Here is a 13,309-nt window from a genome sequence, read left to right on the forward strand (position 1 = left end):
CCCCTGCATCGGCAGGCGGACTCTCAACCACTGCGCCACCAGGGAAGCCCTCGGCCTAGATTTTGAGGCAAGCCCAGCCTTAGTCCCCACTACTCTCCACTTCATGGACCCTAAGCACCAACAGATTCTCTGTCTCCCTACAGCCCAGCAGTGCCTCCCAGTGGCTAATGTATATATGAATTCTCCTTGGGATCTTATTAACATGCAGATTCTGACTCAGTAGGTTTAGGGTGGGGCCCAAGAGCCTCCATTTTGAATGAGTACCCAGGCTATGCTTGCAGCTGCTGGTCCATGAACCACACTTTGAGTAACAAGACCCTTATAGGCTGAGTGTTTGTGTCCCCTGAAAAAGTTTATATGTTGAAGCCCTAACCCCAAATTTGGGCGGTATTTGGAGATAGGTTAAACGAGGTCAGAAGGGTGGGGCCCTAATCCATCAGGGCTGGTGCCCTTATAAGAAAAGAAATAGATACCAGAGTTCTCTCTCTCTCTCTCTCTCTCTCTCTCTCTCTCTACTGTGCAAGGACACAAGGAGAAGGTGGCCTTCTGCAAGCTAGTAAGAAAGCCCTCACCAGAAACTCAAATCAGCTGGAACCTTGATCTTGCACTTCTAACTTCCAACACTGTGAGAAAATTAATTTCTGTTGTGTAAGCCATCCACTCTGTGGTATTTTGTTGCAGCAGCTCAAGCTAAGACAAATTGGTCCTCCTACCTGGAGAATCACCTGGAGAATTTTTAAAATACTGATGCCTGGGTCTCACCCGCAAAGATTCAACTTAATAGGAATGGGGTGTAGCCTGGACAGTGAGATATTGCTAAAGTTCCCCAGGTGCTTCTAATGTATAGCCAACTTTAGAACCACTGCCCTACAGCCATTAGCTACTGTCTTCACTCAAAGGTCTTTATTGACTTGTTCACAAGCTCATTCACCATTTAATTACTGAGCACCTGTGGGCCAGCCTTTGCGATTCAGTGGTAGGTAAGCAAGAGAAATCAGACCCCTGATCTTACAGAGTTTATCATCTACTGGAACAAGAGCATCATCCCCAAATCCATTGGGACTCAAACAGACACACTCTACTCTCCCATCCAACAGATAAATAATAAAGAACATTTCTGAGTACATTCTCAGCAAAAGGAAAGCTAAGTTTCCTTTTAAAAGGTCATGAGACACATGAGTATTTGTACTGTATCCTGGAAGACAGAAATAGTTCCTGCTCAGGTGTGTGTGCATGTGTTTTTCCTAAAAGCCAGGGAAGACTAGCTTGATCAGGCCAGATGGGTGCTCAGACTGTCAACCCTGGTCAAGCTCCCTAGGACTTTGCCACAGCTGCCAAAGCCTGCCCTCGGATCAAAAACCATGATCGTTGTCAGAGTCCTTCTTGACACCAGCTCTGCTACCCCTCCCTCCCGACCCTGTGGAAGGGGTAGATGTTCTGAGAGTGACTTAACAAAAAGAAATTCAGAAAAAAAAAATCAGAGCAGAACAGTTTGGCTTGAGACTGCATCGCTCAGGGACCCCCAGCATCCATTTCACCCCAAAACAACCCCTGTGTCCTGGGCCTTTGCTCTCAGCTGCCCCCCTGACTCTCAGGGAGAGTGTCTGGGCCAGCCAGACTCCAGGCATTCCCATCCACACGGGCTTGCCCAGGAAGACAAGGACTGCAGATGCATCTGATTTCTTGACTCAGGGCTCTACAAAAGTTTTGGGGTTTTTTGTTTGTTTGAGTGATTTAAATTCTGGAGGCTGATTGTCTCCCAAAACAGCTCTGAGCCTCATCTCTAGCTCTCCTCACCTCTATGGGCTAAGGCCAAAAATCTCTGCCCCACTGCCCATTCTTGGGCCTTGTCCCACCACTAGGGTAACCAGCCATCCAGGTTTGCCCCGGACCGAAGAGTTTCCCAGGACACAGGACTTTCAGTGCAAAAACTGGGGCAGTTAGCCACCCTTCCTCATTCCTGCCCACACACAGATGCCACCGAGAGCCTCCACTAACAGTGGTCCTGCTCCCAAGCTTAAAAGCCTGCTCTCAAAGGGAAGCTCTTCCTACCTTCAGGCTTAAACCTCTCCCTCACAATAGCCAAATTCTAGAAAACATCTCCTCTCTCCTTCCTCTGCCCTCTCTCTTCCACTAGCCTATGTCCCCAGCAATACAGCAGTAAATTACCATCCTGTCCTTGGTATTTTCTGAACCACTGATTCATTCCAGAGAAGGAAAAAGATAAGATCACCCGTTCTGGAGACTTTGAGACCATAAGTGAACATAGCCAGGCTCCAAATCTGACCACCTGAGCTCCATCCCCACTAGACAGCCACGTCCCCACGGAGCAGCCATAAACTGGGAAACTCAATTAACCTGTGAGCTTGCTCAGCCTCGCCAAACAGATTCCAGGACCAGATTAGTCTCTCCCTGAGAGTTAAGTGGAGAACCATTAACCATTCTTGCTGAATACATATCAGGAATGGAAAGTCGTGTTCCAAACCCCCAAATGACCTCCATGACACCCGCCCCGACCAGCACCAGCTATAAACCCTAGAGTTAAGGCCATAGGTTGACCAACCATCCTGGTTTGCTGAAACTTTGCCAGTTTTAGCACTCAAAGTCCTGTGTCCCAGGAGAGCCCTCACTCCTGGGCAAACTGGGCTGGATGTTCACCCCAGAGACCAGAAACTTGTATCCAGTGACACTAAGAAACCCTGGTGGAGAGGAGTAATCCAATGCTGTCCAGCACACACCCTACTTCGGGCATGGCAAGCCCCCAAGGGTCAGGTGTGATTAGAGGCCGAAATGGACTGCAGCCCTTTAGGTCCGCAGAGGAGGAATTTCTGAGAGTCCAATCCACCCCCAGATTGCATCCCCGCCAAGCCAAGATGCGAGATCGCGCCAGGGACACACGCCTCCTCCGCCTCCCTGCCCTCTTCTCGCCCACAAAGACAGCCACAGTTTGGGGCTTAATTTTTCAAGCTCATGACAACCATCCAAAGAAATGAAATAATAAATACTTTCTGAACACATTCCTTAGATTATACTTTCAGTTTTTAGAACCTCCCTGGATAGAGCTACCCACACAGCTTTCAACTTTCCTACTGTTCACAAAACCCACTTAGCAGACAAAAATGATCAGGCTTTCCACCTCTCCACACGCCCTCCTCCCATCCTCTTTGGGTCCACTTCTGCCCGAAAGCATTCCCAAGGTGACTTCCCAAAATGAGCGGGGCTAGTGGTTTCTCTAATTGCCCCTTCCCTCCCTTCTCTCTGATCTTATACTGCGATCCACTTGCTTCATACAGGAAGGCATGAAGAAAAGCAAAGGGATTCAGAATGCTGAGGAGGGTTTAGAGGCTGGAGGATGTATCACTGCTCAAATACTGAGTCTCAGGGATAAACGGGGGCCTGGTCCAGTAGGGCTCTGGGGGCTGCACACAAGGCGAGTCAACACAAATCCCCAGAGGCTGCAAAAGAAAAGAGAGCGAAAAACATCCAGGAGGTGGTCTTTGCTTCCCTCTCCCACAACAAGGGCTAAAAGAGGATTTCCTCTTCTCTTATCTTGCCTGCAACTCGACTCCCTCAAGCGGCAGCAGTAACAAGATTAGGAACAAGAGGCCAAACTCAGGTCCTCAGCTTGGAAGCAAGACTGTCCTGGTGGAATCACTAGGGCCGTGCTGCTTGGCCCCTGGAAGGAGGTTGAGACCTGAGAAGGAGCAGTTGGCTGGAATCGCTGCAGGAAGAGAAGACGACCCTGGGTTAAAAGCTTTCAGCTTGCCTCTTGCCGTCTCAGCATTTTGGTTCTGGGAAAACAGGCCCTGGAATGACCCTCAGCAGAGAGTTTACAGGTTCCCCTCCAGCTTGCAAATGGCTTCCCTCCATTTTTCGCATGCAGGCGCTGTTTTGTTTTTTTTCCTCTCCCTCGGATAACATGAAAACACAGCAGAGGATATCCCGTCACAGAGTTTTGTTTCCTTTAACAAAAACAAAAGGAAATGCCCTGCCTCAGAATGCACCTACTCCTGGAATTTCAGAGAGGCAGGGCCATGCACAGAGGGAGGGTACCAGCCAGAGGGCCAGGTGGCAAGGCTGCCCAGGGCCTCTGCCCACACCACACAGCAGGGGGTCTGCCTCTGCCAGCACCAGGCATGAGGCCTGGCACAGAAATAGTGCTAAATAAAAATCTACTGAGAAAGAGAGAGAGAGAGAGAGAGAGAGAGAGAGAGGTGTACAGATAGATGAACAGGAGAGCTAGCAAAACAGTACTGTGATTAAATGTGTCACTTAGAATATTTTTTATTGAAGTATAGTGTCACTTAGAATATTGACTTCTCCACTTACCAGCCATGTGACTAAAGGCAAATTACTTAACCTCTCTGTACCTCTGACTCCTCAACAGTAAAATGAAAATAATAGTAGTGCCTTAAAGGCTTGTTGTTGGGCTCAAATGAGATAATACATTTAAAGCAGCTAACCCACTGTTTGGTGCATAGGAATTCGTCAGTTAAACTGGTTTTTATTATTATTAATTATGATGAGCTGAAGTCAAGATTCTGATCATTCATTTAACAAGAAACTCAAGTTGACCACATCAACAGGGCACAGTGAGCTGGAGAGAGCTGGATTCAAACCCCAACTCCACCCCTTACTACCTGTGTGACCGTGGGTACTACCCACTTAACCCCTTGGAGCATCAGTTCCTTCAACTGTAAGAGAAGAATCATAGTACAACCTTCTAGTGATGGTTACGATAATTAAATGAAATAATCAACACATGTTTGTCTTACAATGAGTATCAATAAGTAACAGTTACGACTTGTTACCTCCACCATAGAAGGGCAGCTCAGACTCTCCAAGGTATGTGTGGCTGGGAGGAAATTTAGGGCATCATCTCCCGGTCACTTAACCAAGCCCCAATTCTCTGACCCTTGTTTCCCCAGGTGCCTCCATGCTCACAGCCTCAGTGCACCAAATCCTCAACACACACGGTCCTCACAGCTTGTGAGCAACTCTCAGCAGGTACATTAGGGCAGTAAGAAGCAACCACATTTTGATCTAAACTTTCTCTTCTCAACTTTTTTGTTTTGTTTTCCCCCAAGGTCACCCCTGACCAAACCATAGTTTAAAGTGAGGGAGAAAAAGGAAAATAGTTCATATATCTGACTGATTCCAAACAATGCAGTTTCCTGAAGGTTCCACATTGTGCTTCTCAGGGGAGCCCCTGCACATGCAGCCCCCTCCCTACTCCCACATACAAATGAATACAACAGGCCCCTCCTGGGGCTCACACGCCAGTAGGGACACAGACAGGTGGAAGAGGAGGCAGGCCTGACCTCCCAGACCTTCCTTCAAGACCCAGCACACACAACACTTCCTCAGTGAGGCCTGCCCTGACCATCCTCATCAAGGGGGTGATGACCATTGCCTGCTTCCTGGGTACCTCCACCCTGGCCCCTACCACACTGGAGGGCACGCATTTGCCTGGCCACCTGTCTCCACCTTCAGACTATGTGCTCCTTGATGAAAAAGCTTCTGTGTTCACAGTGCTCTCTGTGCCCATACTGTCTGTTGGCACAGAGTGGCACTCCTCTAAGTGCTTTACCTATAGTAATTCATTTAACCCTCACGCCAACCCTATGAGGTTAAGTACGATTATTATGCCCATAATACAGACAAGAATACTGAGGCACAGAAAGGTTAAGGACCTTCTTGGAGTCACACAGCTAGAAAATGGTGGAGTCAAGGTTTGAAGGCAGACAGTCTAACTCATGACCACCCAACAGAATGGGTACTATTACGATTCCTGTTTTACAGATGAGAAAACTGATCCTTGAGGCAGGATGTCAGGGAGGGTATCAGAGAAGCTCTAGTAGGAAGGAAGCAGAAGAAACCAGAGGCTGGCAGAGTAAGAGTCTTCTCTGATCAGAGGTCACTGAGTCCCATGCCCTCACTTTACAGTCAGGAGACTGACCCCCTGCAGTGGGAAAAGGCAAGAATAAGAGTACTGTGTGAATGAACGTCAAAGCTGAGGCCTGGACCCAGGTCTCCATTCAGACTTGATTCCTGCCTCATCTTTAGTTCTGCATGCCCTCTGAAGCTGCACGTCTTCACGCTGGCTCCCTCCCCCCGACCCCTACAAAGTAGTTTTTTAAAGTAATGGTGACGCCATTTTCTCCAGAGTCCTCCGATTACGCTATCTGTTGCTACCTGCCTTAAGGTAACTGGTGCTGTAGAGACCACCACTGGGTTAGACCAAAGTTGCAAAGATAAATACCCAGCCAGGCAAAAAGGATCCAGAATGGAACATCTTCTAACTATCTAAGCTTGTAAACACTTTGTACTTAACAGGGAAAAAAAGGTTATTAAATAAACACATGTAGAAAAGGGAGAAAAAAGCTGGTTCCAATTATACAATTCTACAATCTCCCCTAAACAGTGTTTTAAGTTTGTTTGTATTTGTTTTGTTTTAGTGACCTGAAACAACAAACAAATTTATTTTCTTACATCTGGAAGTTGGAAGTCCCAAATGGGTTTCACCAGGCTAAAATCAAGGTGTCAGCAGAGGTGAGTTCCTTCTGGAGGTTCTGAGGGAGAATACGTTTCCTTGCCCTTCAGGCTTCTAGAGGCACCCACATTCCTTGGCTCATGGCCTCCCTATCTTCAAGGCCAGAAACGTCAAACTGAATCCTTGCCAGGTCACATCGCTCTAGTTCTCTCATTCCACCTCCCTCTTCGATTTAAATACCCCTAGCTATTACACTGAGCCCACCTGGATAATCCAAGTTAATCTCCCATCACATGTTCAGCTGATTAGCAACATTAATTCCATCTGCAATATTAATTCCTCTGACATTCAACCTAACATATTCACAAAACTCCAGGGGTTAGGACAGAACATCTTTGGGGGCTACTATTCTGCCTAGCACACTGTACGATTAATGAGTTACTGATATACCTTAATGCAAGATTTTTTAAAATTATTTATCCCTGCATATTTTTAGGTTGACATCTAGCATTATTCATTAGAGTTGAAAGGATGTAATTTCTGGCATTTTGTGAATCTCAATATTTATATCAGTCTCAAAAGTACCTAAATGAATTTAAATGTCATGGTGATTTGAAATCACTATCACCCATTAAAAAAATTTTTTTCCATACATGCCCTATACATATTTTATACTAAATTACTTTGCACTTACTGTTACTGCCCAAAAGTCATTCAGCTATTTAAATTCCGCTGCTAGACCTAGTATGTAACCATGACCTCGCCCACTCCACTCTGGATGGGAAAGACTAGAAATAATGGAATGGCTATGCATTTTACTGTGTATAAAATAAACCTCAATTTTAAAAGGGCAGGGGAGGATTATACCAGATCACTGTAGAAACTATGCCACCCAAAAGTCTGTCTAGGGGCCAGAGACAAAAGCAGTCTGTACCTTGGGGCAGGCTGTGCAGGCCCAAATGCAGGGTGCCTCAGACCCTCAGTCTGCCTGTGCCCTGACACCCCCAGCAGAGTACCCTTCACCACACCAAGCTAACTTCCACTCATCCTGCAGTCCTCAGCTCAAATCTTATCTCCTGAAAGAGCCCTTCCTAGATTCCCTCCTTCATCCAAATTGTTCCTTTCCTTCAAAGGACTTATCACAATTTGTGCATAAACATTACTTGTGTGCTTATTTAATGAGTGTCCATCTTCACCCCTAGACCACAAATTCCATGAAAGCAGACAATGGAATGACCTCTGCTCACTGGTACAAACACAGTGCCCAATAAAGTGTCTGGCATGTAAGAGGCACTCAAACATCTGGGCCAAATGGAATCAATACATGATTATCAATTCGGCCTCCCAAATACCTCAATCCTAGAAAAGGGGATGGTGTTCTGGATAAGGGAAATAGGTATTTTGGTCACCAGAGAGGTATCGGCTTTGTCACCTAAGTAAGGGGAAATTTTTCTTTAAAAAAAAAAAAAAAAAAAAAAAGGAAGAAAAAAACCTCCATATCCCATACAATTTCCATGACTTTAATTAAATAGTAAAATCCTCAATGCCAAGAAATAGTGTATCCTGCGTCTGTGTTTGGCCTGGTGACTCACAGGGTTCCAGCGTGGGCCACACCCTCTACCATCTTCCCTCCTGAAGCATGACGCTGATGTCTCACATCCCCACAGTAAAGATCCACACCTTTGGGTGAAGCACTGTCTTCACTGGCTCCTATTTCAAGTCTCCAGATGGCTTGGGATGAGGGCAGGGCGGCGAAAGGAGGAAAAGGCACAGACAACATGTCTCAGAGCAACATGCCCCTACTGACACTCAAGCCTGGTGCTTGGCACCTCCACAGGCTCAGAGGCATTTCGCTGACGAACCAAGTGAGACAAGAAAAACTTTTAACAGCCTCACAAGCCAATACTCAAAATCCCTGAGATGAGATAATGACTGAGGAGAAGAGGGGTCACCCAGGCTTCTAATTCTTCCTTTACCAACACTTTAAACCAGCATGAGTTAAAGACCTTCTGCTCTGGAGCCCAAGCTCATTCAGAGGGATTTTAGCCTAGTGGTTAAGAACCTGGGTCCTGTGGTCAGGCAGGCAGGAGTCTGACGGTCGTTCACCCTGGCCATGTGACCCAGGTCAAGTCACCTACTCTCTCCGGAGCTTCAGTTTCCTCTCCAGTTACCAACTGAGTTGTTGTGAGGGTTAAAAGAAATGATGATGTAAAACAGTGGGCCCTGAATATACAATACACTGAGCTATTAGTTGGAGCTGAGTTTACCTGGACGTTCTCTTCAGTCACCTCAATCTCGGCCGTATAGATGTAGTCAATCAGCTTACTCAAGGTCTGCCCATCCACATCCTTGATTTCTATCTTCTTGGCTTTACTCTCAGACATGTCACCTACAGTTCAAAACAAAAACAAAATGGACATGAACTTGGTGCCTAGGGTGTGCTTAACTTTCACATGGCCTCCTGCCCTGTCTTGGCAACATAAAAGCACTGTCTGTGCTCCCGGAGGCAGCAGAAGGGCTCAGGCACAGAGGAAGATAGACCAGCTGACACCAAGGTCACAACAACTCTGGGTCTGTGATCATCCACAAACCCAATTTCAAGCATTCCCCACTCTATCTGTTGCCCATTTCCACACTGAAGGCAAATCTATACATGATAAACCATTCAACCAAGTTACTGCAAACTTGTACATGGGGGCCAGGGAAAGTGAACGAGATATGCACCTGTCCTCAAGAAGGAGCACCTGTCCTCAAGAAGGAGCACCTGTTCTAGTAGGGCAGATATATAAAAATATATGAGATGATAAGAGCTTAATAGAGGTATATGCAAAGTACCAGTAGAACAACAATTTCTTAAAAAAAAAATTATTGAGTGCTAACTATGGCCAAGCACTGTGCTAAGCACTTTAAACTGTTGCCTATTTTAATCAACAACCTATGAGTGTTATTAATATCATCCCCATATTACAGATGAAGAAACTGAGGCACAGGAGTGTAGGTAATTCATTTTGCCTACAGTCATACATCTAGGAAGGGGCCAGACTGGGATTGAAAGCAGGGAGTCTGACTCTAGAGCCCCACACTTGTAATCACTATGGTGTATTGAATCCCAAGAATGCAGATGATAGAGCAACAAACCCTGTCTGGGGAATCCAGGAAGGCATCCTAATAGGAGGTCACATTTGAGCTGGGTATTCCACATGCAGCAGAGGTGAGGAAGGATGAGCTGGATGCAGGAATCATCAGTGCAAAGACAGAAAAGTGCCAAAAGTATAAATGTGGGGAACAGTGAGAGGGCAGCACGGCTGGTACGTGGGGTGACAGTGAGAGGAAGGAGGCTGGAGAGGCAGATAGGGGCCAGGACTTGCAGACCCCAGCAAACCATGCAAATGAGTTTGCACTTTATCCTAAGAGTAGCACCACTGAAAGGTTTTAAACGAGGGAATGACATCAACAGATGGGTGTCTTTGAATGAAATTTTGGATATACTGGTAGAAGCTGGATCAGAGGCAGGGAGAACAGATGGGAGGCCCTGACAATAATCCAAAACAGAGAAGACAGAGGTCTGTGAACTAGGGCAGCAGTGGCACCACATGTGCAGTCCCGAGGCCCCTGACTTCAGCCTGCCCTCTCTATACAGCACACAGCTCTATCTAGAGCCAGGCTCCTTCAACAAGGGCTGCTGATTTCAGAAGGAAAAGACAGGCAAGACATGTGTCTTTGTAGACTGAAATGAAGGGCAACATGACTACTAGAAACAGGGATTCAAAAGTCCTTATGTGAGTGTGAAAACTGAGCCTGGGCGGTTGTTTTCTCTCTGTGGAATCTGTGCGCTAGAGCCAAGAAAAGAAAGTACAGTACAGCATGTGGGCTGCAGACGCCCACCTCCAAGCTGCATGGACTGCATATGATTCCTCCACCAATCCCCAGTTCCCACCCTGACACAGTTCTAGATATGAATGACTCTGAACAGGGAGGAAAGGTGGGGGTGGGGGACCTATTCCAGACGTTGCCGGCTCCCAGTGCTGCCAGATCAGGTAGCCCAGAGACCCCCAGTTGGTTCTCTCTTCTCTCTGACTCTAGTAGAAGCCAGTGAAAAGTCTTCAGCACAAAGAGCCCTGAGACAGGACGAAGAGGCAAAGAGGAAACAGGAAAAGACGGTGGGTTTCTCCTCTACCTATAAAACAGGCTCTCACAATCTCTTTCTTGAATTTACTCTAAGACAAACAAGAACATACACGCAGGTTTCCCTGGTGGCGCAGTGGTTGAGAGTCCGCCTCCTGATGCAGGGGACACGGGTTCGTACCCCGGTCCGGGAAGATCCCACATGCCGCGGAGCGGCTAGGCCCATGAGCCACGGCCGCTGAGCCTGCACATCCGGAGCCTGTGCCCCACAACAGGAGAGGCCACAACAGTGAGAGGCCTGCGTACCGCAAAAAAGAAGAAGAAGAAAAAAAAAAGAACATACACGCAAGGAAATCAGAAGTTAAATTCATCTCTCCAAACAGCTACTAAGACATTCACAAATAAAGGTCCAGTTGGTAATTATATTGCAAAAGATTATCAAAGATAGCCAATTCTTAGTTTAAGAACTTGGACCTTAGAGGGACTTCCCTGGTGGCGCAGTGGTTAAGAATCCACCTGCCAACGCAGGGGACGCGGGCTCGAGCCCTGATCCGGGAAGATGCCCCATGCCGTGGGGCAACTAAGCCCATGCACCTCAGCTACTGAGCCTGCGCTCTAGAGCCCGTGCTCCTCTACAAGAGAAGTCACTGCAGTGAAAAGCCCGCACACGGCAACCAAGAGTAGCCCCCGCTCGCCACAACTAGAGAAAGCCCACGTGCAGCAACGAAGACCCAACACCCAAAAAATAGATAAATATATAAATAAATTTAATTAAAAAAAAAAACTTGGACCTTAGGAAAAAGAGCAAACAGCAACCTGACTGCAAGAACCAAGAGACTCAGAAGCCCTTAGTGAATGTGAAATCAGAGCCTGGCCTGATTGCTTTCTCTCTATGGAATTAGAGCTTGGGAGTCAGCTTAGGGTTTTGTAACTTGGGGGTAAACAAATGGAAACTCCTGAAATTGCATGAAAACATTTGTATATGTGGGAAAAAGTTTGATTTTCTGAGGGGATGAACAAATCATTTTCATCAGTCTCAAATGTCCAAAAAACATTAAGACACAGTTTTCTAGATGGTGGGACTTTGGGAGATTTTTTTTCTTGCTTCTTTATGTGAATCAAAAGTTTCTAATTTCTACATTAAGTACTTAAAACTCCACAAGCAAGGAAAAAAATGAAAAAAAAAAAGAAAACCTAGGGCCTCAAAGACATGTATTTTCTGAGAAATTTACCTTACAGGAAATTGGAGACCTATATAAATCATAAGGACTCATAAAATGCAATTTAATATCTCTATGAACCAGTAGAAATCACTGCACCAAACTAAGACATCAGTTTAAACAAACCCTGAAAGTGGCAGTAATAATAGTTGCTACTACATGCAGGCCCTCAGGGTTTACACACATTATTTCATTTAGTCCTTGCAACGACCCCAGGAGGTACTAGATATTACTTCCATTTTACAAATTATAGAACTGGCATATCAAGAGGCACTTGCACACAGCTAGTAAGAGGCAGGGCTGGGATCTGAACCGTGGCCTAACTCTAGACCTCATGACATTTCTAATAAATCCCTCTATAATTTAAACCTGACCCTAACTAATGGCTTTGATAAAAGTATTCCCAAACAAAGCCTATGTCCAAATTCTGAGCCAACTTATCCTTATTACCCAGTAAGCAAGAACAAAGAGAGATGGGATCTTGTCCTCAACACCTAACAAAGTGCGTGACATATGACAAGCACTGAAAAAATATTTGTTGGTACAGGGAAAGAAAGAAAGAAGAGAGGCTTTCTTTTGACATCTCATAAATCCACAGACTCTGATAATTCTAAAGAGGGAGAACTCATCAAAGGCTTGGTCATTCTTACTCCTTCACTCACTTCCGCTACTTTGACAAATATTTCTAGAGAACAGAACATAAGCCCAATAAGTCCTTCTCTATTCAAGGTCAACCCAAGACACCTGTTCTGCTGGTTTTTCTCAAGAGGCCCAGCCCAGCCCAGCCACTTCAGACTCTGAACTTTCAGAAAAGAGGAAATGCAGATGGCCAACAGGCACATGAAAAGATGTTCAACATCACTAATCATCAGTGAAATGCAAATCAAAACCACAATGAGGTAACATCTCACACCTGTCAGGATGGCTATCAGCAAAAAGAACACAAATAACAAATGCTGGCGAGAATGTGGAGAAAAGGGAACCCTCCTACCACTGTTGGTGGGAATGTAAATTGGTGCAGCTACTGTGGAAAATAGTATGGAGGTTTCTCAAAAAACTAAAAATAGAACTACCATATGACCCAGGAATTCCATTCCTTGGTATACATAAAAAAAAAAAACCAAAACACTAATTTGAAAAGATACATGCATCCCAATGTTCACAGCAACATTATTTACAATTGCCAAGATATGGAAGCAACCAAAGTGTCAATCAACAGATGAGTGGATAAAGATGTGGTTTATATACACAATGGAATACTACTCAGCCATTAAAAAGAATGAAATTTTGCCATTTGCAGCAACATGGATGGACTTGGAGGGTATTATACTAAGCAAAATAAGTCAGACAAAGACAAATTCTGTTTTCCATCACTTATATGTGAAATCTAAAACATACAACAAATTAGTGAATACAACAAAAAAGAAGCAGACTCACAGATATAGAGAACAAACTAGTGGTTACTACTGGG

At 45.6% G+C, this 13,309-nt stretch overlaps 1 protein-coding gene across 1 annotated transcript in view; it reads right to left on the reverse strand.

Annotated features, from left to right (window-relative positions):
• Positions 1-13,309, reverse strand: part of KLHL3 (kelch like family member 3) — a 110,541-nt gene that overhangs the window by 60,532 nt on the left and 36,700 nt on the right. Inside the window, exon 4 of the mRNA XM_007461397.1 lies at positions 8,761-8,882. Within this exon, the coding sequence (XP_007461459.1) occupies positions 8,761-8,882 (122 nt within the window). The remainder of the gene's footprint in view (positions 1-8,760; positions 8,883-13,309) is intronic.

The sequence above is a fragment of the Lipotes vexillifer genome, unplaced genomic scaffold, assembly GCF_000442215.2.
Source record: "Lipotes vexillifer unplaced genomic scaffold, Lipotes_vexillifer_v1.1 scaffold217, whole genome shotgun sequence".
Lineage (NCBI taxonomy): Eukaryota > Metazoa > Chordata > Mammalia > Artiodactyla > Lipotidae > Lipotes > Lipotes vexillifer.